This window comes from Pyrus communis, chromosome 7 (genome assembly GCF_963583255.1).
Source record: "Pyrus communis chromosome 7, drPyrComm1.1, whole genome shotgun sequence".
NCBI classification, from domain to species: Eukaryota; Viridiplantae; Streptophyta; class Magnoliopsida; order Rosales; family Rosaceae; genus Pyrus; species Pyrus communis.
In genome coordinates, this window is record NC_084809.1 from 27,588,439 (window position 1) to 27,608,633 (window position 20,195).

Consider the following 20,195-nt stretch of genomic DNA (forward strand, 5'->3'; position numbering starts at 1 on the left):
GGTTCCGACTCGTCGGTGACCCGCGATTATTCGCACAGCCCTCACGTGATCGTAGCACTAGAGCGTATATACTTGTTACACCCAGGCCTGTCGTACAGACCCCTTTAGGTGGTTCCGACTCGTGGGCAGGTTTAGATATTGAGTTGAGATTTGAGCTCTATATGCAGCCGTACAGGTCACGTTAGGTGACTCCGGCTGCCAGAGGATTGTGTGATTGAGATGACTCATACCTGAGCACTTGCATATCATTATGAGATTTTGACATGGCATATATTGAGCATGAATGATATACCCTTGAGCATGACTGGCATATCTATACATACGTATATATGTTTATTTTCTGGGAAGTATACAAGTTTTACGGCGAGGGGTTAGATTGTATTTTGCTAAATGGTTTTAAAAGAGCTTTGTTTTTGTCCACTCACACTTTTGTTTTGCGCCCCTCCAGGTTCTAGTTGCTTAGCCATTGCGGTGGTTTCCCTTGAGAGCTTTTCGGCGTTCTGACAGACACTCCCCATTGTAGGGTCGCCTTCGGGCGTACTACTGTTGTTGTTCTATTTGGACTGCTATAGACCTGCTCTGAATTTGTATCGCACTAACTAGCACTTATTCTAGTACTTGTATGCTAGTTTTTAATTATTTGTACTTTTATATTACTACTTATTAGCTTCCGCACGTGCACATGGCTACGTCACCTTTGTGTGACGGCCAGCACGCTCCGATCTCGGTCGGGGTGTGTCATATTCTTATTGGATTTAATATCAAGAGTTGGGACTAAAAAATTCAACAAATATTTATTTATTCTTCATTTTTAATATCAAATCTTTGAAAGAAGAAAAAGTTATTTCACTCAGACATGTAAGAAGTTATTATGTTGCGCTCCAAGCTTAGTATGACAAAACAACTATGGGGTTGAGACATACTTTCTTGAATACAAGAAAGTTGTAATTAATAAATTATCTTCATAATAGTGTAGAATATCACTTTTAGTAAATAAATAAAATAGAAGAAGAAGAAGATTTGGAAATTCTCTTTCTCCAAATTATCCAACTTTTGGAGATAGAAGTGAGTTGGTTGATGAAGAACGTGATGTGTGAGCCATTCAAGCACGACTACGCTCTTGTAATGATTTTCGTTGCGAGTACAGCTTTTGCGCATATTTAGCCAATTTCGACTGAATTTTCATCACAAGCGACGCCCAAGAGGGGGGGTGGGACAAGACAGACGTCCGCCACGCGTCGATGGCCTCCTTGGTCGTAAGCCACATGATTCCATCCAATTCTCAACCTTTCTATTTTCTCACAAAACAAAAATAATAAAAGAAGTCCATGAAAAATTAATATGGTAAAATTCGTTAAAATATATAATTTAGTTACCTTTGAATGACTAACAATAGCGTCAATAAATTTTTTACGATTGGGGCTATTTTTTAAATAGTAATGCTAGAAGGATTAATTAGTAAATTAATTTTGTAAATTAAATGACATAGAAGTTATAAGTGAATTATTACTTAAATATTAATAAACATACTTATTTTTCTTTAATAACATATTATTTAATTTATAAATTTAATTTACAAATTTAATTTTTCTAGAATTATTATTTTCCAAGTACTCTTTCAGCACGGGATCATGTATCCAGTTCATCAAGGAAAAAAACAAAAAAAAAAAAAAAACAACGGCCACAAACCCTACACCTATTCAACTGTCTCTGTCTCTTCCTCATTTGCTTTTCTCTCTCCTCCTTCTTTGCTTTCTTCTTCATTTTTTCTGTACTTTTTTATTCACTTGGGTTTTTGCTATTTCTGGCATCCAAGTGAAACCCAGTTTCTTGTTTGTTTTTCGGAAGCAAGAAATCGACTCCAATTTTGGAGGACCGGAGAGCTGAAAGAAAATACGGAGGGGTTGAGATTGGGACAGTGATAAGAAAATGGGTCGGGGAGCGTACAGCACCGGTTGGTTGAATCGAAAGAGTGTAAATTTATGATTATTTTCTTGCTGTATGAGCGTGGGGAAGACAGAGACAAGGATTTGCTGCGGTTCTTACAAGCCGAAGGGGTGAGGAGAAACGGTATCGTAACGGGGAGAGCTGAGGAAGAGGTCAACTTTGCTTGGTGGGTGGATTAATGGGATCTTCAGACATGGCTGCTCAAGTATGCATCCACAAATTACTTAACTTATCTTATAATATAACCTGCATACTCTGTTTTATTGAATTTTTTTATGGATCACTGAAAATTTCATTTCTGTTGTGATTTACTTTTTTTATTTATTTATTACAAACGATTTATAAACTTTTTTAAATGACTCTTGATACTTTCTACTTTATGAATTTATTTGAATTTGGACAATTTCTGGTATTTCTTTGAAGAGGAGGATGAATTGAAAGAACCCTTTTTCTGAATCTGTACAATTCTTTAAAAAGTTAGAAAATTTAGTGTTAGATTTTTAATTTTGTATTGTTGTTATGTAGGAGCAATTTGGTAGTAGTGGATCAAATGGTGTTGATTCAGCTGGCACTGGGATCTCACCGAGTGCTGGTGGGGTCCAGTTTAAGGATGATCAGTTCTCTAGTGGAAACGACTTTACTCCCAAGGTTTCAATCTTTTGCATTCTAATAATTTCAATTTTACTTTGTTCATTTACTTTTTGACAAAGCGATATTCTAGACTACTCGAATCTAATCTACGGGGAGGGAGATTCAAACTCTTTCGAGGGCTAACAAACCGGTCTAACGACCCACATCTGCATTTTATTTTGTTGATCAAAATTATGATTAATTGTTGTAACGTGCAACCTTCGTTCACCTGCCCTCCGTTTCGATTTTATCAGGTGAGAAAACCGTACACAATCAAGAAAGAGAGAGAGAGGTGGACAGAGGAAGAGCATAAGAAGTTCCTTGAAGCTTTAAAGCTCTACGGTCGAGCCTGGCGAAAGATAGAAGGTAAGTTTTGCATTAAAAGCATAAAAAAGCAGCATATTGATTTGTTTAGAGTTGTTGTAATGATATCTCAGATGTAAAAAGCTGGCTGAGATTAACAGATTCGATTTCTGGTTTTAAAGCTTAAGATGTTAATTAATAGCATCCGTCTTACGTTTACTGAAATATTCTGTTCGAATGACAGAGCATATTGGCACGAAGACTGCGGTTCAGATTCGAAGCCATGCTCAAAAATTCTTTTCTAAGGTTGACCAGTCTTATTTCAGTACCCCCATTTTCAACCATAATATCTATATCCCCATCTGTTAATGTAAGTTAAACTTTATTGAATCAAGGCATGTAAACCATTCGGGGAGGAGGGTTCATGCTTTCTTGCTTGATGTTTTGTTCCGAGTCCTGAAGTCTTTCTTTCTTGTAGGTTGCTCGTTACCCGAATGGTGGAAATGCAACCTCGGAAGAGCCTATCGACATCCCTCCTCCGCGACCAAAAAAGAAGCCAATGCGTCCTTATCCCCGAAAACTTGTACACCCTCTTGATAAAGAGACCTCAATTGGAGAGCAGCCAACAAGGTCCCCGTCTCCAAATTTATCTGTTTCGGAGCAAGAAAACCAATCTCCCACATCAGTATTATCAGTTATTGGTTCAGATGCACTGGGTTCAACTGATTCAAATACACCCAGTGATGGTTTATCCCCCGATTCATCTGCTGCTGGTGTCAATAGTGAGAACTTAATTCATTCTGAGCCCAACCCATTACTTGAGGAAAGCGGATCTCCAATAAACAATTGTTCACTTCCTAACAAGCAATTAACAATGGTATATGCTTGTTTGTTGGCATATCTTTCAAATTTTCAAAACGAATAAGCCTTTTATTTGATATTGATACTCTACTGGTTGTGTGTGCTGATTACATCCAGAAGCTCGAGTTGTTTCCCACGGATGATGTTGATGCTAGTGGAGGTTCAGCCAAGGAGGCATTTGCCCGAAGCCTTAAGCTCTTCGGAAGGACTGTATTAGTCACAGACTCCCACAGACCGTCTTCTCGAGCTGCAGGAACTTCTCAATCACTGCCTTCTGATGTGCAGGAGGAGAAACCTGTACAGACATCATTACCATTTAACTTTATGGATATGGAATCTGCATCCGGGAATGTAGAACATGTTTGGGATAATTTTCCCTATGGAGGACATCAAGGCATCTACATCATGCAATTTCAGAATCAAAACTCAGATGCAGTAGAATCTGGTACTAATGCTTATCCTGTACCGTGGTGGACCGTTTGTCCGCCTTTTATTCCATTCCATAAGCAGCAGCAGCAGCCAGTGAATGAACATGTTGATTCTAAGAAAGTTGATGGGGAAGGTTCTTGTACCGGTTCAGATGCCGGATCAGCCAGTGATGAGGAAAATCGTGACAAAGACGATGAGACGCAGGGCGATCATTATCAACAGGTTTCTGATAAAGACGGAGAACCAAACTCAGTTCTTCAGTTTAAGGCGAGCGCAAACTCAGCCTTCTCGAAAATAAGAGCAAGCACTGGAAAGTATAGAAAAGGATTTGTACCGTATAAAAGGTGTATGGCCGAGAGAGATGCCAAGTCCTCCACAGTGGCAAGTGAAGACGGGGATGGGAAGAGAATCTGCCTTTCGTTATGGCGTCCTCCTGTGTTAGTCAAGACTCAAGAGGCCCTGCCCTTATTTCACAGAACAAGTTAGGAACTTGGTCGGGTACCGTAACCGTATAGTTGAAGACGAATAGTTGAAGAGGACGTTTATCATTTTTGAGCTGCTGGTACTACAGCCTTCGTATTGTTACTTCTTTTTTTTTACTTGTTTGTAACTGTGAGTTTCTTACTTATAGACTCGGTACTGTTAATGTTAACACTAATGAGCACAAAGTGAACAAACAATTGTTCTCCATGTTTGTGTGGACAAGCCTTTGATGATGATCCTGGGATGCTGCAACACCATATTTTCGCCATACTAATTGGGGCATTGGTAAACTAATGAACTGATGGGCTTGGACTTCTAGCCTACTCAAGTGGCAACACTCACTGGGCAAGACCCAACACTTTAAATGGCGATCGTGTCGTGTTATGATATACCCGATATCTTAACAGATTGTGTTGTGTTTGTGTTATCTACATGTCTACATGACAATATCCAATATCTTAACGGATTGTGTTGTGTCAACCGCTTTAAAATCGATGGGTAATATGACTTGACTTGTTAATTTAATGGGTAATATGACTCAACCCATTTTACTCGTTAAAGAAAATATATTTTATTTCGATAAATAAACATCATACTAAATTATTAAACATGCTATATCGACATACCACATTATCACATAAATATTACTTCAAAACATAAAAGATGAAATGAGCCCGTGATTATGGTAGTGGCTTGGACGACAAAATGAGACATAGAGATGGCGATGGGAGAGAGAGAGCGAGCGTCGACATAGAGAGAAGACAAATGCAGTCGAGTTGGTACTGAGAGTCTGGGAAAGACATAGAGTGAAAGGGTATTAGAATCCAACGGTAAGGATTTAATCTCACTTATATGAGATTAGATCCTATGCTATTGTGGTTGGTTTTTTTAGTAGTTCAAAATTATCAAACTAACATTTTTTTTACCGGGTTATCTGCAGGTAAACTTATTCTGATCTATTATTTAATGAATGATCTGATAACAATCCGGTTAGTTAACTTGTTGATCAGAAATTTGTTTTTTTGTTTTATTTCATTTCGGATTAAAATAAGTTAGGGCAATAAATTGTCAAGTATCATCTCAAAATCAAATGTCTAATTAACTTAGACAAGCTAGCTAATAACTCTTAAATCAGTCAATTACGGACGTCACGTTTGCTTTAATGAATCATCTTCGACCATGAGAATGTAATCATTCGTAAACCAAGTAATTCGAGCTGTTGGATTTATGCGAGAGCACTTGGCTCATACCATGCCACAAGGTTTAACCGACCTTTTCTCTTTCTTGGTTCCAGTGTCGGTTTTGTGTTTGAAAACCTGTGTCATTACACATCCCTGGGGCTCTCTAAAAAGCAGGTCAGTGGCCCTTCTTGCGCCCTTTTGAGTCTTAAATCATTTTGAGTCACTCACACGAACGAGGATTCTCTCTGGATTTTCTTTGTGAAGATTCTGAGAATTTTTAAATTGTGTTCATTTATTGTATATCGTACGGTTATAAATTTTTTTAAATACTTTTATTTAAAAATAAATATGAATGGTATCTAATGAAAACTGACCGCGCTATATACGATGAACAGACAAGATTTGAGGATCTTGAAGATCCTCATAAAAAGAATCCGAAGAGGATCCTCATTCCTCACACACCAAGTGGGTTTGGGCTCGTCCGAGTTCAATGAGTCTGATTTTTATTTATTATTTTTATTTTTAGAGCACATCTATATTTTTACACTAAGGAGATGAGGAGTTCAGTTAAACCACACAAATAACAGTCTAATTTGATATCGAATTCACCATCTACGAGATTCGAACAAAAAACCTCTCACTTTCCAAGTGAAGAGTCCGGAATTATTTCGAAGCCCATTTTAAGCACCGTGACAATTAATTAAGCTATTTAATTAAATTTCAATCCCTATCCCAATTAGTCACATTACTTATTTCAATAGGGGTGTGATATTAACACACCACTTTTTACTTTTCAAACACTTTTTTAATTTTTAACTGTTAGATTGGATGAATTGAAAAATATCAACATACATAAATTAATAAGAAATGTGTAAGTAATAAAAAATGGTGCGTAGATAGCACATCCCATTTCAATATCGTATAACGAACATAACGAAGGAGAAAGCTCGACTACAATCGGAAAGGAGAAGACTCGTTCGTATTGATGATAGAATACATGGAATACTACGTTAATGGCATTTCTTTTCATGTAAAAATGATATTTTAAATTTGGACTAGCAAATCACTAAGTACTACAGTCTTGTGATATTTTTTTTCATTATTAAGTAAGAGATCTTAGATTCGATTATAGCTAAAAACGAATTTGAACCACATTATTGCTAGCTCATTATGAGGCTTAACTAACTCCCCCACCCCTTAGTGTAAATAATATTGTTTGTTAAAAAAAAAAAATTGGACTAACAATAATGTTGTTCAAATTGTCTATTTTAATATCAAAATGAGATTTTTATTTTCCTTTTGTTTTTTTAAAAGGCGACAACTAGTGACAAACCACGATTATCTACCATTTCAAGAGTCGGGAAAACTCACAGAGGCATTTCAGCCTTCCTTGACCATAAATCTGGCTTCCATACCATCAACGAATTTCAAACCTGAGATCTTCAATTTTTTATTTGAAAAAAACCTTATAATCCATCTTTTACCACTAGACCACCTGTCCGTGATTATCAAAATGAGATTTTAAGTTGAACTCTCACAAATTACTCATTTGATATCAGATTGTCTATTATAATATCATTGCATTAGAAAATTGATTAATAATTAAGACAATTAGAAGACAATTAGTGGTGCGGGCCGCAACGTGAGTGACAGCGTCCGTCCCATGAGCCTAAAAAGCGAAAAACACCATTTAAATAAATAAATAAAATGCAAAATGTTTTCTCTTTCCGTCTTCACCTGTACTCTGTCTCTCTGGATCGATCTCTCACTCACTCATTCACACTAATCCTTCCTCGAACGAGAAAGCAAATTAATAACGCCGACGACAAAAAGCCGACGGCGTTTAAACAAAGAACGGCGGAAATGTCGCCGCCAGCTCTCGCCCTGCTCCTCCTCCTCCCACTCGCGCTCGCCTCCACCGCCCTCTCCCACTTCCACTCCTCCTCCTCCTTCCCCACCGCCTCCCCCTCCCTCTACGACTGGACCTCCGCACGTGCCACCTACTACGCCGCCGCCGACCCCCGCGACAAGGTTGGGGGCGCGTGCGGGTACGGCGACCTCGAGAAGGCCGGGTATGGGCTGGCGACGGTGGGGCTGAGCGAGGCGCTGTTCGAGCGGGGCCAGATCTGCGGCGCGTGCTTCGAGGTCCGGTGCGTGGAGGACATGCGGTGGTGCATTCCTGGGACGTCGATTATCGTGACGGCGACCAACTTCTGCCCGCCGAATTACGGGTTCACGGCGGAAGGCGGGGGCCACTGCAACGCGCCGAACAAGCATTTGGTGCTTCCCATCGAGGCGTTTGAGAAGATCGCTATTTGGAAGGCTGGCAATATGCCCGTCCAGTATCGTAGGTTGGTCATTGGACTTCCAATTTTGTTGCCCTCTACTTTACTCTTTCCTATCTTCATTTTCCTTTTTTACCTTCTTTCTCTGCTTAAAATATAATTTTGTTGTCTTAAATGTGAATTATTATTGAAAATGATGTATGTGTAAACACAAAAATTCCTGCAACGAATAACACAAGAGCACGTGAACAACGAAATTTCGATGTCTACAGTATTGAAAATGGTACCATTAATATTGTTGTCTAATGGGATTGTGTCCTGGGTTCAAACCCTTCACGTCGCCTAATGTAGCATGTGATAAACTGCTGTAGATATGAGGAATTCCTTCGAAAAGGTGGTCTGGTATTTGAACAAGATCTTTCAATATATAGGCTTTAGAGATCGATTTTCAATGCTTAGTATGGCGTATGGTAGTTGCAATTTGGCAAGTGATTTTGCTTAATTACTAATAAATTGAGGTTGCTCAGAAAAGCTGTGAGAGTGTGGCTGTGCACGACAGCATTTTAGGGTTGAATTTGAAGATGTATGGGGAGTGTTAATTACAAATTTGGAATTAGCTTATAGGATACCAAGGTGGTTTTAGTCAAATAAGAACCTGAGCCGAGTACGGCAATCTTAAAGGAATATAAAGGTCAAAGAAGGTTTTCTGGTTGCATATTTGATGGAACAGTGTTCGATTTTCAAGATTCACACACACCATGTCAGAAATTGGTGGCACCTTGGCATATGCTGAGGCATGGGAGCTCACTCACCAGTCACCAGACAAATGAGGCATCTCACCTCATATTTTCAAGAAAATGAGAAAACATTGTCCGGAGTTTCATTTTTTTGAACTATGAAAATGTTAGTCTGGAGTGCAAAATCCCCTTTTTGTGGTTTTTTCTAATGGAAAAGAAAGAATAATACGTAAGACATCACGACAAAATAAGATGTGTTTAACAGCATCCCGATGCCTACTGTCATCCTGATATATTTTCCTCTTATTTTTGTTCATTGTGCTTGAAACAGGATCAAGTGTAGAAAGGAAGGAGGAATTCGTTTCACCATAGATGGTTCTAATATCTTTATCTCAGTGCTCATCAGCAATGTGGCTGGTGCTGGAGACATTGTTGCGGTGAAGATCAAGGGTTCAAGAACCGGCTGGCTTCCAATGGGACGGAATTGGGGCCAAAACTGGCATGCAAGCGCCGATTTACTGAACCAACCTCTTTCTTTCGAGGTCACAAGCAGCGATGGGCGCACAGTTACATCTTACAACGTTGCTCCCAAGGCTTGGAACTTTGGGCAGACTTTTGAAGGGAAGCAGTTTGATTCTTAAAAGCACTGTTTCAACGAAATAGTGCAAGAGAGACCAGTTTTGTATATCTTCCCTTTTTGTTGCTTGTTCTATTTTTCTTTTGGTAATGAAGTACAGTTAGATTGCGGATGATGTTGTACAAAGACCTATGCCGAAGCTTAACTATTAAAGGGACCCGGAATGTAAACTGATATTGAGGTACAGGTTGCGGAGTATGCTGGTGCCTCAGGGGTGCACGGTGGTAGAATCGCAAGGGATTGAGATAGAACTGCTCTGTTGCCACGGTAGCTGGGGGGGTCTCTGGAGCTGCACAGCGGTCTGATGATGAGAGGGTGTAATGGCGGAGTGTAGTTTGTAAGTACTGATAAATTGCTTGGTTCTGCTTCTGGGGTGGTGGTTGTGTTGATTGAAAGTTCCTGATTGGATATCAAATTTATTGCTTCTTTAGGTTACATATAGTTTTGTTTGGCATGTTTGCAATTGTGCTTGCTGCTCACAATGGAGAGCGATAAATTTCCGTTACTGATTATCATGTCTTTCACCACATCGTGCGGTATTCGCACAAAAGTCCCGATAACTCCCACAAACCTAACGATATGTTTACTAACCTGGAATGAGAGTGGTGCGGAGAGGAGTCATTCCCATTTCAGAAAGAGAAAAGCAAATTCCATCAACTGCACAACTTAAGTTGCATCCAACGTGTGCACAGCTGCATGCCAAAACAACCATTGCACTAAACTGCTACATAACCATACTTTACTAAACTGTTCAGCCAGATTTGACCATCATATTCAGTACTGTAGCACATACGATACATGGTACGTGCAAACCAAGAAACACCACGAAATTTGCTAGGCAAAAACACAATGATGTAGGACAAGCAACCATAGCGAAAAGGTAGAGAACACTAGCATCAGACTAGCGGGGATTCTAGGAATCGCACCTACAGTTAGATTGCACCACAATCCTTGAGAGAAGCTTATACTTGCTAGAGATAAGAGTTCGTAATGAACCTAGGGTTCTATGACTTTTGGACTCCTCAATCATAACACACTTTACTTCATGGTTTTCACATTTCAATAAAGCATAGAAGACTGATAACAACTATGAGTTCTAGGCTTCCCTTACAATGAAAACATAAATGAAAGTTATAAACAGTGTCACGTACAGCACGATAAAAGCCATAAAAAAAACTTTTTGGGAGTTGCTGTGTAGCTGTAGTACAGACCACATGAAACAACATCCCATGATTGATCCCACAGCATATTCAAAGGTTTGGGCACCCTCTTCTGCGTCTCCTGGCATTCCCCAAAATCCCAATTCCAAAATACAAACCATTGGGTAGGAACCTTGAAACACCACTGCATATTAAGAGCAAATACGGAGCTAGTACCTTCCATTACAACCCGCTTGTTAACTGTCCTTGCATAATCAGGGTTCTACGGCAAGCCAGAAAACTTTAATTTCTTTGATACCTAATCATTTATTACTGTTTTCCCTCGTCAGTTTAAAGAATACGACCCTAAATACAAACATCTTTGGATTAACCCTCCCCGACCCATTCTCAATCCCAGAAAAACGTCGAGTCCATCAACAAGGTTTCGATCCAAAAATTTATTCTTCTGAATGGATAGTTTCTCCCCATTTGTCTTCTCTTCCTCTTTGTATCTCATTACTAAAAAAGCCAAGGAACTGTATTTGAATTCAGCTTCCAGACAGGATGAACTTAAAGCCAAGACTATTTTACTATCTTCACAAGCATCATCCTTCAAACAGAAATTAATGACGTTTTCCCATCCGATAAATATACAAGTTCCAAGTATACGTTCATACCTGGAGGCAAACAATATGATGCCAATGCAGCCAGCTTGGTCACGTTGTAGTATTTTGGAAGGTGTCACTAGTATTCTATACATAGCAAGGTTATACTTGTTTAGCTCTCATCTACAATTTCCTAATGAGAACACAATTTATGAGTCAACTTTAACAACTTTTCCTAAAGAGAGCAGCTACTTTTATGGATACTTAGTCCATAAACCTTAAAAACAGGTAAAAGCTGCAAGCTTCATGTGCACTGGATTTCTTACGAACGAAAACAGAACATAACTTCAAAAAACATGGTGCAAAACCATAAAACTCGCTGCGGAGTTAAAGCTAGCAAAGAAAGCACGATAGAATTGAAACAAAAAAACTTTTCGTGTCTGCTGTGATCTACGAAAGTGTGAAAAAAAAAAGGGACATGTACTTTCTATCCAGGAAGCTCTTTGTGAATTGCCTTGAGTATAGACTACACAATACAAGTAAGTATATTCAATATTCAGATTAATGCAAATCAGATACAAATGAATTTCAATCTCAACTGCTATCTCACATAAACTATACCGAGTTTTCCGAGGCCAAGAGAGAAACCTGGCAGAAACCGAAGATGCAAGATAAGAGGAGGAAGCAAAGGAGCCAACCAACCTCTCAGACGAATCAAAAGCTCACTCCATATGAAATCGAACCAGCGAGCCGGAGCAGGACATATACCAAGAGAAAACAAAAAGAATCAAATCAAAGCTTCTGGTGAGACTCGATGAGCAATGCATTTAGCATGATGTGCAGCACTGCTTCGTAAACACGCATATCATAATGCATTCCATCAACCGTACATCTAACCCCGCAATTCCAACTCAGGGACTCAATGTCCAGTAACCAAAGCGGACCGCCCGACTTCCGCAAAAGCTTACTCTTTTGAAGCTCCTTATCGTACTCACCCCGCATTACATCAGTCATCTTCTCCCTCTTCTCCTCCGTATTCAACATCGAGTTTATCAACGTGGGCATGCCAACCCAGAACAAGTGTGGCGTCCGGGCCGAACCAGAGCCTGAAGCCGAGATGGTTTCCGGCTTTTCAGAGCCAGTCTCCGGCGAAACTGGCAACAAGGACGCCGCAGATCTCCTGAGTGATTGCAGTTGAACACGGAAATCTGAAGCGTTGGTGAAGTGCAGCATGTGCCATAGCCCAGAACCCATCACCAACACATCCGGGAAGTTCCGATTTCGCTTGAACTTCGACACCAGATTGGTCAAATTCACAGTATAAGGAGCCCAGATGAAATCCAATCGCATCCCAATCTCGCCCACCACAATCTGATAATCACTGTGCCTCTTGAACAGATCCTTGTTAACCTTCTCCAGCGGCCCAGAATCCAGAACCAGGCTGAGCAGCGAAAGCGCCACCAGCCTCGCCTGAGAGTCTCCGGCCACCACGACCCAGGAGCCGTTGAGCAGATCGGAGGCGTCGAAACGACCCAGCTTCTGAAATCCACATGCAGAAACGGCGAAGGAAGAAGGCCAAGCCCAGGACTTGTCGTAATTGACGGTGTTGTTGTCGAGGGCGTTGAAATTGGGGGAAGGGGTAACCTCCCAAACAACGTCGTGGAGGTGGGAGAGGCAAGAGTCGCGGCGGTTCTCGAAGACGACGACGGAGGAGACGGTGGTGACGAAGTCGTTGACGGAGGGGAAGTAAGGGGTGAGGTGGACGCCGATGGCGAGAGTGATGAAGAGAGCGCCGCTGAAGAAAAGCATCTTTTTGCGGCTGAGATGGTATCCGGCCATGGCCATTGGGACCAAAACGACGACGCACGCAGCCAGCAACCCGAATGGCACAGCTCCTATCATGCTAGTGTTACTCTTCTCATCATATCAAACATCTGATCGGACAAGAAAGTATTTGAATTTTCGGTGCGTTGCGAATAAATCAAATATTGTATTTCTGTACAAAATTGACTGTATTTTCATTGACCGACTGTGAAAGGAATGTTCCAACGACGACAAAACAGAGGAAGGAGGAGGAGGAGGAGGAAGCGGAGGCGGGGGCGGAAGAGAAGGAGGAGGAGGAGAGTGGGTGTTGGGTGTGGTCAACTTTGTTTTGATAACATCCACTCACATTAGCGGAGCCCAATAACAAAGCAAAATGCAGACTAAGCCCAATAAAGTTATAAACTATAGTTTATGACAATAGAGCCCATATAAACCAACATGGGGATAATGACCTCGAACGCAAAACTGTATGGTCCTTGTGCCGCTACCTTTCATCGCAATATGGGTAGTGGTTTCTTCAGCATCAAAGTTTCGTTCCAGTAACTCTTTGGGTGGCGACTATTGGACCAGGCTTGTGGTGTTCATCATGAAGGCTAGGGCGTGGTTGCCTGATTTTTATGGTGGCCCGACGGTGGCTTCAATATGCATTCTTCATATGAGATTTTTTTTGTCTTTTCATATGTTCAAACCATCTTAACTGATTTTTTCTCATCTTGCTTTGATGCCTAACTACAAGAATAATGGTGATGTACAAAATTGCATGAACTATAGGCAATGACAGAGCCAAAAATTTTTCTTAGGAGGGGCATTTGAGACACATAAAAGAAATTAGATTAAATATAGTAGTATAATTACTTTGAGAAAATTTAAATTTTTTTTTATTGGCACATAAAATTTATCAAACAAGAGTAATGGGGTTTTAAATTATTATGAAATATTTGGGATGATTATATTATAAGAACAACACTTATTTACGAGCTTCAATAAAAAAAAATAAAAAAAAATTCAAACAAAAATTTAAGGTCATAATTCAAAACTATCACCATAAGATTTTACTTTCAACATAATTGGATTTTCCTCTAATTTGAAATTAGTTGTTATATATTGTAAACCAAAAACCTAAATATAAGTTTAGTTTAAACTAAAAAAAGCAAAATGTTGTTGATGTCAATGAGTTTCGAACCCATGTGATGATGGGATTGTCAAAATACACTATATATATATATATATATATATATATATTTATTTATTTATTTATTTAAAATTTCAGGATAGGCTTAGGCCTACCCTGGCCTCCATGTGGCTCCGCCCCTGACTATAGGGGTATTAAGTTAATAAGACATACAATGAAGCTTTGGGAGAAAGTAACCGAGCATAGACTGAGGCAAGAGACACGGGTCTCGGACAATCAATTAGGGTTCATACCAAGACGCTCAACCATAGAGGTAATCTATCTCTTACGAAGATCTATGGAAAAATATAGAGATATGAAAAAGGATTTGCACATGGTATTTAAAGATTTGGAAAAAATGTATAATAGGGTCCCAAGAGACATTCTTTGCGGATTTTAGAGAAGAAATGAGTATGAGTAGCATATATCCAAGCTATAAAGGATATGTATGATGGAACAAAGACTGTAGTAAGAACTCACAAAGGACAAACCGAAAACTTTCCCATAACTATAGGGTTACATCAAGGCTCATCCTTAAGTCCTTACCTTTTTGCATTGGTAATGGATGAGTTAATGGGACATATTCAAGAAGATATTCCTTGGTGTATACTTTTTGCAGACGATATAGTGTTAATAGATGAAATTCAGGAAGGAGTCAATGCGAAGCTTAACCTTTGGAGAGAAGTGTTGGAATCTAAAGGTCTTCATCTAAGTTGGTCAAAGACAGAATATTTGGAGTGCAAGTTCAGTGCGAACGGAGGTTTAAATGAGTTGGGGGTGAGGATTGGAGATCAGGAAGTACCAAAGAGCGACAACTTTCGCCACCTAGGATCTATCTTGCAAAAGAATAGAGAGTTTGATGGAGACCTCAACCATAGAATACAAGCTGGATAGGTGAAGTATAAGTAGAGGCGGCATTGAGGGGGCGCAAAAGGTGCAATCGCACAGAGCCCCTAAATTTGAAGGGCTTCTAAAAAATTTTGTTACCTTATTTTTATATGTAATAATTTTATATATTAAAAAAAATTACTTTTGTTAGTACATGAAAATCTCATTGTGCACTTCTTATAAGTGTAAATTTTAGAAAGAATTTTGTTAGCACATTGAAATCTCATTGTGCACTTCTTATAAGTGTAATTTTTTTCTTTCTAAATATGAAAATTTGAAGTGCATAATGAAATATTTGGAGTGCCAATAATAACTCCTTAAAAACGATTTTTCTTTTCAATTTTATTATATAATAATGCTATATATTCAAGTCAAACTTCAAAATTAAGAGTTTTTTTTAAGCTTTTATTTCTTATTTGGTTGCTTAAGATTAAACTGTTTTTTTTTATTCTATTTATTATTTAGTAAAGGTTATGTTTGTAACTTTATTTTACCTATTATTTATGTGACATTTGTAAACTTACAATCGGTGAGTCTTAAAGTTTGTTTTGATTTAAATTATTGCTTTCTAGCACGAATACATTGTCCTATGTGTTTTTTTTTTTTTTAAATTATCTTAAAAAATGGCCCCTTTATAAATTTTATATAGGGCCACCAAAATCTCAGAGATGGCCTTGAGTATATGACACACCCCGACCGAGATCGGAGCGTGCTGGCCGTCACACAAAGGTAACGTAGCCATGTGCACGTGCGGAAGCTAATAAAGTAGTAAAATCAAAGTACGAATAATTAAAAACTAGCATACAAGTACTAGAATAAGTGCTAGTTAGTGCGATACAAATTCAGAGCAGGTCTATAGCAGTCCAAATAAAACGACAACAGTAGTACGCCCGAAGGCGACCCTACAATGTGGAGTGTCTGTCAGAACGCCGAAAAGCTCACAAGGGAAACCTCCGCAACGGCTAAGCAACTAGAACCTGGAGGGGCGCAAAACAAAAGCGTGAGTGGGCAAAAACAAATCTTTCTAAAACCATTTATAAAATACTTTCTAACCCCTCGCCGTAAAACCTGTATACTTCCCAGAAAATAAACATATATACGTATGTGTAAACATGCAAAACATGCTCAAGGGTATACCAATCATGCTCAAGATATGCCATGCCAAAATCTCAAAGTGATATGCTAGTGCCCAGGTATAATCATAATCAATATCATGTAATCAGGCAGCCGGAGTCACCTACGTGACCTGTACGGCTACATCTAGAGCTCAAATCTCACTCTCGATATCTAAACCTGCCCACGAGTCGGAACCACCTAAAGTGGTCTGTACGACAAGCCTGGGTGTAACATATATATACGCTCTAGTGCTACGATCACGTGAAGGCTGTGCGAATAATCGCGGGTCAGCTACGAGTCGGAACCACCTATTGTGGTCTGTACGACAGGCCTATGCACCTAGCTTGGATCCAAGCTGAGCGTATGGTGCGGGAGGTGAACAACACGTGAAGGACTGTGCCCTACTCTGGGCGGGAGCACTAACACCGGGGGTGCAGGTTATGAGCTCTCTAAGCATCTCTAACTACTAATTAATGCAATCGTTAATTAACGCTTACCTGGCACTTACCTATGCCTCCACAGCACCCACATATAAATATGTATATGCATGCCACTACTAATGAATGTGATGATGCATAAACGTTAATAATAACATGCATGGCATAAGGCAAATAACCCTTTTAAATCAATTTCTGGGAATATAAATGTATATAGGTATATACGGAAAACAAAAGCCCACTCACTGGTATGTAGAAGGGTCGTAGCCCCCCTGTCTCGCGTGTGCACGCTCGTCCTCTGGGTACGTGTCACCTAAATGCGAAACAACTATAAAAACGTTAACTTTAAAGCACATAACCCGTTTCTCGTAATAACTTCTCATACATTGCTCAAAATGGACAAATGAATATACCAACGTGCTCTACACAACCTCAGGATCACAACCATATTCTTAAAATAATTTTTGGACCCCGCACGCGCCCCCACGCGCCCGCACAGGCACGGACCTACGCGCCCCCCACGCGCGGCCACGTGCCAGGCACACTGACGGTGTCAACAGACGCCGTCAGGAATATTCCGTTAAACTGACGGAATATTCCGTCAAATCTAACCGGATACCGTTACCTCCGTTAGGAATATTCCGTTAAACTTAACGGAATATTCCGGTTTCTTCTCCGGTCGACCCTCGCCGGACTCCGGTCGCCGGAAAACTGGGAAAAGTTTAAACTTACTAATCTCCTTCATTTCTCAACCATTTTCTATGATTCTTGGACCAAAAGAAAACCCTAGACTAGTAGAATCACGTTGGACCACTTTTAAAGGCTAAAAATTACAAAATCTTACCTGTGCAAACAACCAAAACCGGCCAACTTCGAGTAGGACGATCCCGACGTCCAATTTCGTCCAACGAAGCACTCCGGGGCTCCTTGGGACACCACCAAGCTACCTATGAGCTTAGAAATCCCAAAAACTCAATGTAAAAATTTTGCATGAACAGTACATAAATCGGAGCTTGTGAATTCGACGTGAAAACGTTGAGGTTCCTACCTGAAAATGATATATTCGTGCTTCCCTTGACCTCACGATCACGACTGCACCCTTGGTTTCCTCGATCTGTGACGGTTTGAAGGTTCTTGGTGTGTGTCCGTACACTCACAGAAGGGAGAAGAAGAAAGAAGGGAGAGAGAGAGACACGGGGGAGAGAGACAGAGGGAGGGGAAGAGTGACTGTGTGTGTGAGTGTGTGTGTGTGGTCCAACTCATGCCACACCACACAAAACAACCCACAACGTGACAAAAAAACGAACTAAGGGCAAAAAGGTAATTTCACACGTGCGTTTAATAATCCCGGGACGGGATGTCACAGTATAAGAGTGCATCAGGTGTGTTGTGCGACTGTCGTATGCCACTAAAGCTCAAGGGAAATTTTATAGGACGGCAATAAGGCCATCAATGCTTTATGGCACGGAATGTTCGGCGGTGAAGCATCAACACGTACATAAAATGAGTGTAGCGGAGATGAGAATACTTCGTTGGATTTGTGGGCACACGAGAAAGGATAGGATTAGGAATGAGGATATCTGAGGTAAAGTAGGAGTAGCCGAGATTGAAGGAAAGATAAGAGAAAATTGGTTAAGGTGGTTTGGACATGTGAAATGAAGGTCTATAGACGCTCTGGTTAGAAGATGCGATTACGAGACAGAAGTTCAGGGCCAAAGGGGTAGAGGAACACCTAGGAAGATGATGTGAAAATGTTAATTGTTATCAAAATTGTTACATTTGTGGGTATAGGTGACTTGATGAAATGCAACCGTATTGTGTGGAGATTATGTTTTAGCTAATGATAAATAGGATGAATGGTTACAAAAACTACGGCAATCACAAAATGGTGGACAAGCAACTTAACTTCAGAGCAGCTGGTTTGTTCTTATTTTGTAATTTATATTATGGTTTCTCTGCAGACTAACAAAGAGATACCAACAAATAATCAAGAGATATACCTGTCGATCAAAACCTGAAACTTCTTGTGAGCCGGCTTTCTAGCTAGATATATACTCCATACTCTTAAGACAAAACCTTTCGTGAAGCATAGTTAGCTCCAACTGACAAACACTTAACGCTAGTTAACATGTATTAAATTAACAAACTTACAAGAGTTTATCCTCTTTGGAGGGCAAAACAAGAACACCTCATAAAACATCGAAAATTCCATCTCCTAATTAAGCAATTTAATTAAGAGCACACACCCCCTATAAAGTCCTCCACATCTTCCTCATTGTGTTATATACCACAAACTCAAGAAAATCATATACACAGGAGAGAATCGATAAAGATGTCGGCGGAAGATGTTGTTCTTTTGGACTGCTGGGTTAGCCCTTTCTGCATGAGGGTGAAAATTGCGTTGGAGGAAAAGGGCATCCAATATGAAGAGAGAGCTGAAGATCTATTTGGAGGCAAGAGTGAGCTGCTGCTCACATCCAACCCGATTTACACCAAGGTGCCCGTGCTGGTTCACAAGGGAAAACCAGTGTGTGAGTCAAGCATCATCGTCGGATACGTTGATGAGACCTGGGCTTCTCCACCATTGCTCCCATCTTCCCCTTATGCTCGTGCTCAGGCCAAGTTCCAGGCCGACTACATTGACAAAAAGGTTAATTGGTTTCTTTTATATACGATTTGAGATTTGATTAGGTCCTCTCTTCGGTCGATGTTTCTTTTTTGTTATCAAATTCGTTTACTAAATGTTCGGATTTTTAAGTATTCAAAATCTACGTTTGATCACTTTGAATCTTATTTATTTCTATCAATTAGTGACATGAGGATACACTAATGGTGAACAAAAATGAGCTTTTTAATCATGCAAATATGAACTTACATTTTTAACAAGTGACACAGTATTACTGTCATATCATTGGGTAACCAAACCTTGATGACCCAATAGTAAGCAGCATGTTTGTATACATAGGTCTAACTTCATGACTGTATACATGAAGCTGTTCGATGCAGGAAGCAGTATATGGAGGACCAAAGGAGAAGCACAAGAGGTAGCTGTAAAAGACTTCATAGAAGTCTTAAAGCAGCTAGAGAAATTTCTTGGGGACAAAGATTTCTTCGGTGGAGATAGCTTTGGTTTCGTTGACATCATAACGATCGGTATAACGAGCTGGTTCTCTGCATATGAAATATTTGGAAACTTCAAGGTTGAAGACCACGCACCAAAGTTGTCAGCTTGGATTAATAGGTGCATGCAGAGAAAGACAGTAGCCAAAGTCATTCCAGACCCAGAAAAAGTCTATGAATTCGTCATCAATCTCAAAAAGATGATGGGTTTTGAATAGATATCGAAAATCCTTACTTCGTTGATGATCGGATTTACTAGTACTTTGTGTATTTGATTTCTTAATTTCTGTTCTAATACTTTGCAAAATAAGGAACAAATAATCATTTTCCTTCTTGATCAGTTGCTGTAACGTATGAGAATAGGAAAATGAGTCTTCTCAAGGGGGACAGTTTGAAAACTTT

General features: G+C 39.8%; 5 protein-coding genes across 6 annotated transcripts; 4 read left to right on the forward strand and 1 right to left on the reverse strand.

Annotated features, from left to right (window-relative positions):
• The first annotated feature begins 1,715 nt into the window (after positions 1-1,715).
• Positions 1,716-4,943, forward strand: LOC137739041 (protein REVEILLE 1-like). 2 transcript variants are annotated; one of them, XM_068478514.1, is made up of 6 exons: positions 1,716-2,152; positions 2,473-2,595; positions 2,832-2,943; positions 3,125-3,186; positions 3,359-3,757; positions 3,859-4,943. In XM_068478514.1, the coding sequence occupies exons 1-6, from the start codon at positions 2,126-2,128 to the stop codon at positions 4,654-4,656; spliced, it is 1,521 nt and encodes a 506-aa protein (XP_068334615.1). In that variant the 5' UTR covers positions 1,716-2,125; the 3' UTR covers positions 4,657-4,943. The 2 variants fall into 2 exon arrangements, with proteins under 2 accessions (XP_068334615.1, XP_068334616.1); XM_068478515.1 differs by lacking the exons at positions 1,716-2,152; positions 2,473-2,595 and having other exon boundaries at positions 2,833-2,943; positions 3,125-3,250.
• Positions 4,944-7,558: 2,615 nt separating this feature from the next.
• Positions 7,559-9,928, forward strand: LOC137739043 (expansin-A13-like). The gene is made up of 2 exons (XM_068478517.1): positions 7,559-8,185; positions 9,188-9,928. The coding sequence occupies exons 1-2, from the start codon at positions 7,698-7,700 to the stop codon at positions 9,495-9,497; spliced, it is 798 nt and encodes a 265-aa protein (XP_068334618.1). The 5' UTR covers positions 7,559-7,697; the 3' UTR covers positions 9,498-9,928.
• Positions 9,929-11,737: 1,809 nt separating this feature from the next.
• Positions 11,738-13,332, reverse strand: LOC137739042 (protein ALTERED XYLOGLUCAN 9-like). The gene has a single exon (XM_068478516.1). The coding sequence runs from the start codon at positions 13,137-13,139 to the stop codon at positions 12,030-12,032; it is 1,110 nt and encodes a 369-aa protein (XP_068334617.1). The 5' UTR covers positions 13,140-13,332; the 3' UTR covers positions 11,738-12,029.
• Positions 13,333-14,793: 1,461 nt separating this feature from the next.
• Positions 14,794-15,126, forward strand: LOC137740771 (uncharacterized). Its single transcript, XM_068480580.1, has one exon. It carries the CDS (start codon positions 14,794-14,796, stop codon positions 15,124-15,126), a length of 333 nt encoding a protein of 110 aa, XP_068336681.1.
• Positions 15,127-19,005: 3,879 nt separating this feature from the next.
• LOC137738838 (probable glutathione S-transferase) lies at positions 19,006-20,011 on the forward strand. The gene is made up of 2 exons (XM_068478309.1): positions 19,006-19,323; positions 19,667-20,011. Exons 1-2 carry the CDS (start codon positions 19,006-19,008, stop codon positions 20,009-20,011), a joined length of 663 nt encoding a protein of 220 aa, XP_068334410.1.
• The last annotated feature ends 184 nt before the right edge of the window (positions 20,012-20,195 follow it).

Bases quoted from the DNA above. Each gene is read 5' to 3' on its own strand.
- LOC137739042 (XM_068478516.1), bottom strand. From the start codon at position 13,139: ATGATAGGAGCTGTGCCATTCGGGTTGCTGGCTGCGTGCGTCGTCGTT.
- LOC137738838 (XM_068478309.1), top strand. From the start codon at position 19,006: ATGTCGGCGGAAGATGTTGTTCTTTTGGACTGCTGGGTTAGCCCTTTC. The intron at 19,324-19,666 runs GTTAATTGGTTT...GTATACATGAAG, and splicing joins CCGACTACATTGACAAAAAG to CTGTTCGATGCAGGAAGCAG.
- LOC137740771 (XM_068480580.1), top strand. From the start codon at position 14,794: ATGGATGAGTTAATGGGACATATTCAAGAAGATATTCCTTGGTGTATA.
- LOC137739043 (XM_068478517.1), top strand. From the start codon at position 7,698: ATGTCGCCGCCAGCTCTCGCCCTGCTCCTCCTCCTCCCACTCGCGCTC. The intron at 8,186-9,187 runs GTTGGTCATTGG...TGCTTGAAACAG, and splicing joins ATGCCCGTCCAGTATCGTAG to GATCAAGTGTAGAAAGGAAG.
- LOC137739041 (XM_068478514.1), top strand. From the start codon at position 2,126: ATGGGATCTTCAGACATGGCTGCTCAA. The intron at 2,153-2,472 runs GTATGCATCCAC...GTTGTTATGTAG, and splicing joins CTTCAGACATGGCTGCTCAA to GAGCAATTTGGTAGTAGTGG. The intron at 3,187-3,358 runs GTTGACCAGTCT...TCTTTCTTGTAG, and splicing joins CTCAAAAATTCTTTTCTAAG to GTTGCTCGTTACCCGAATGG.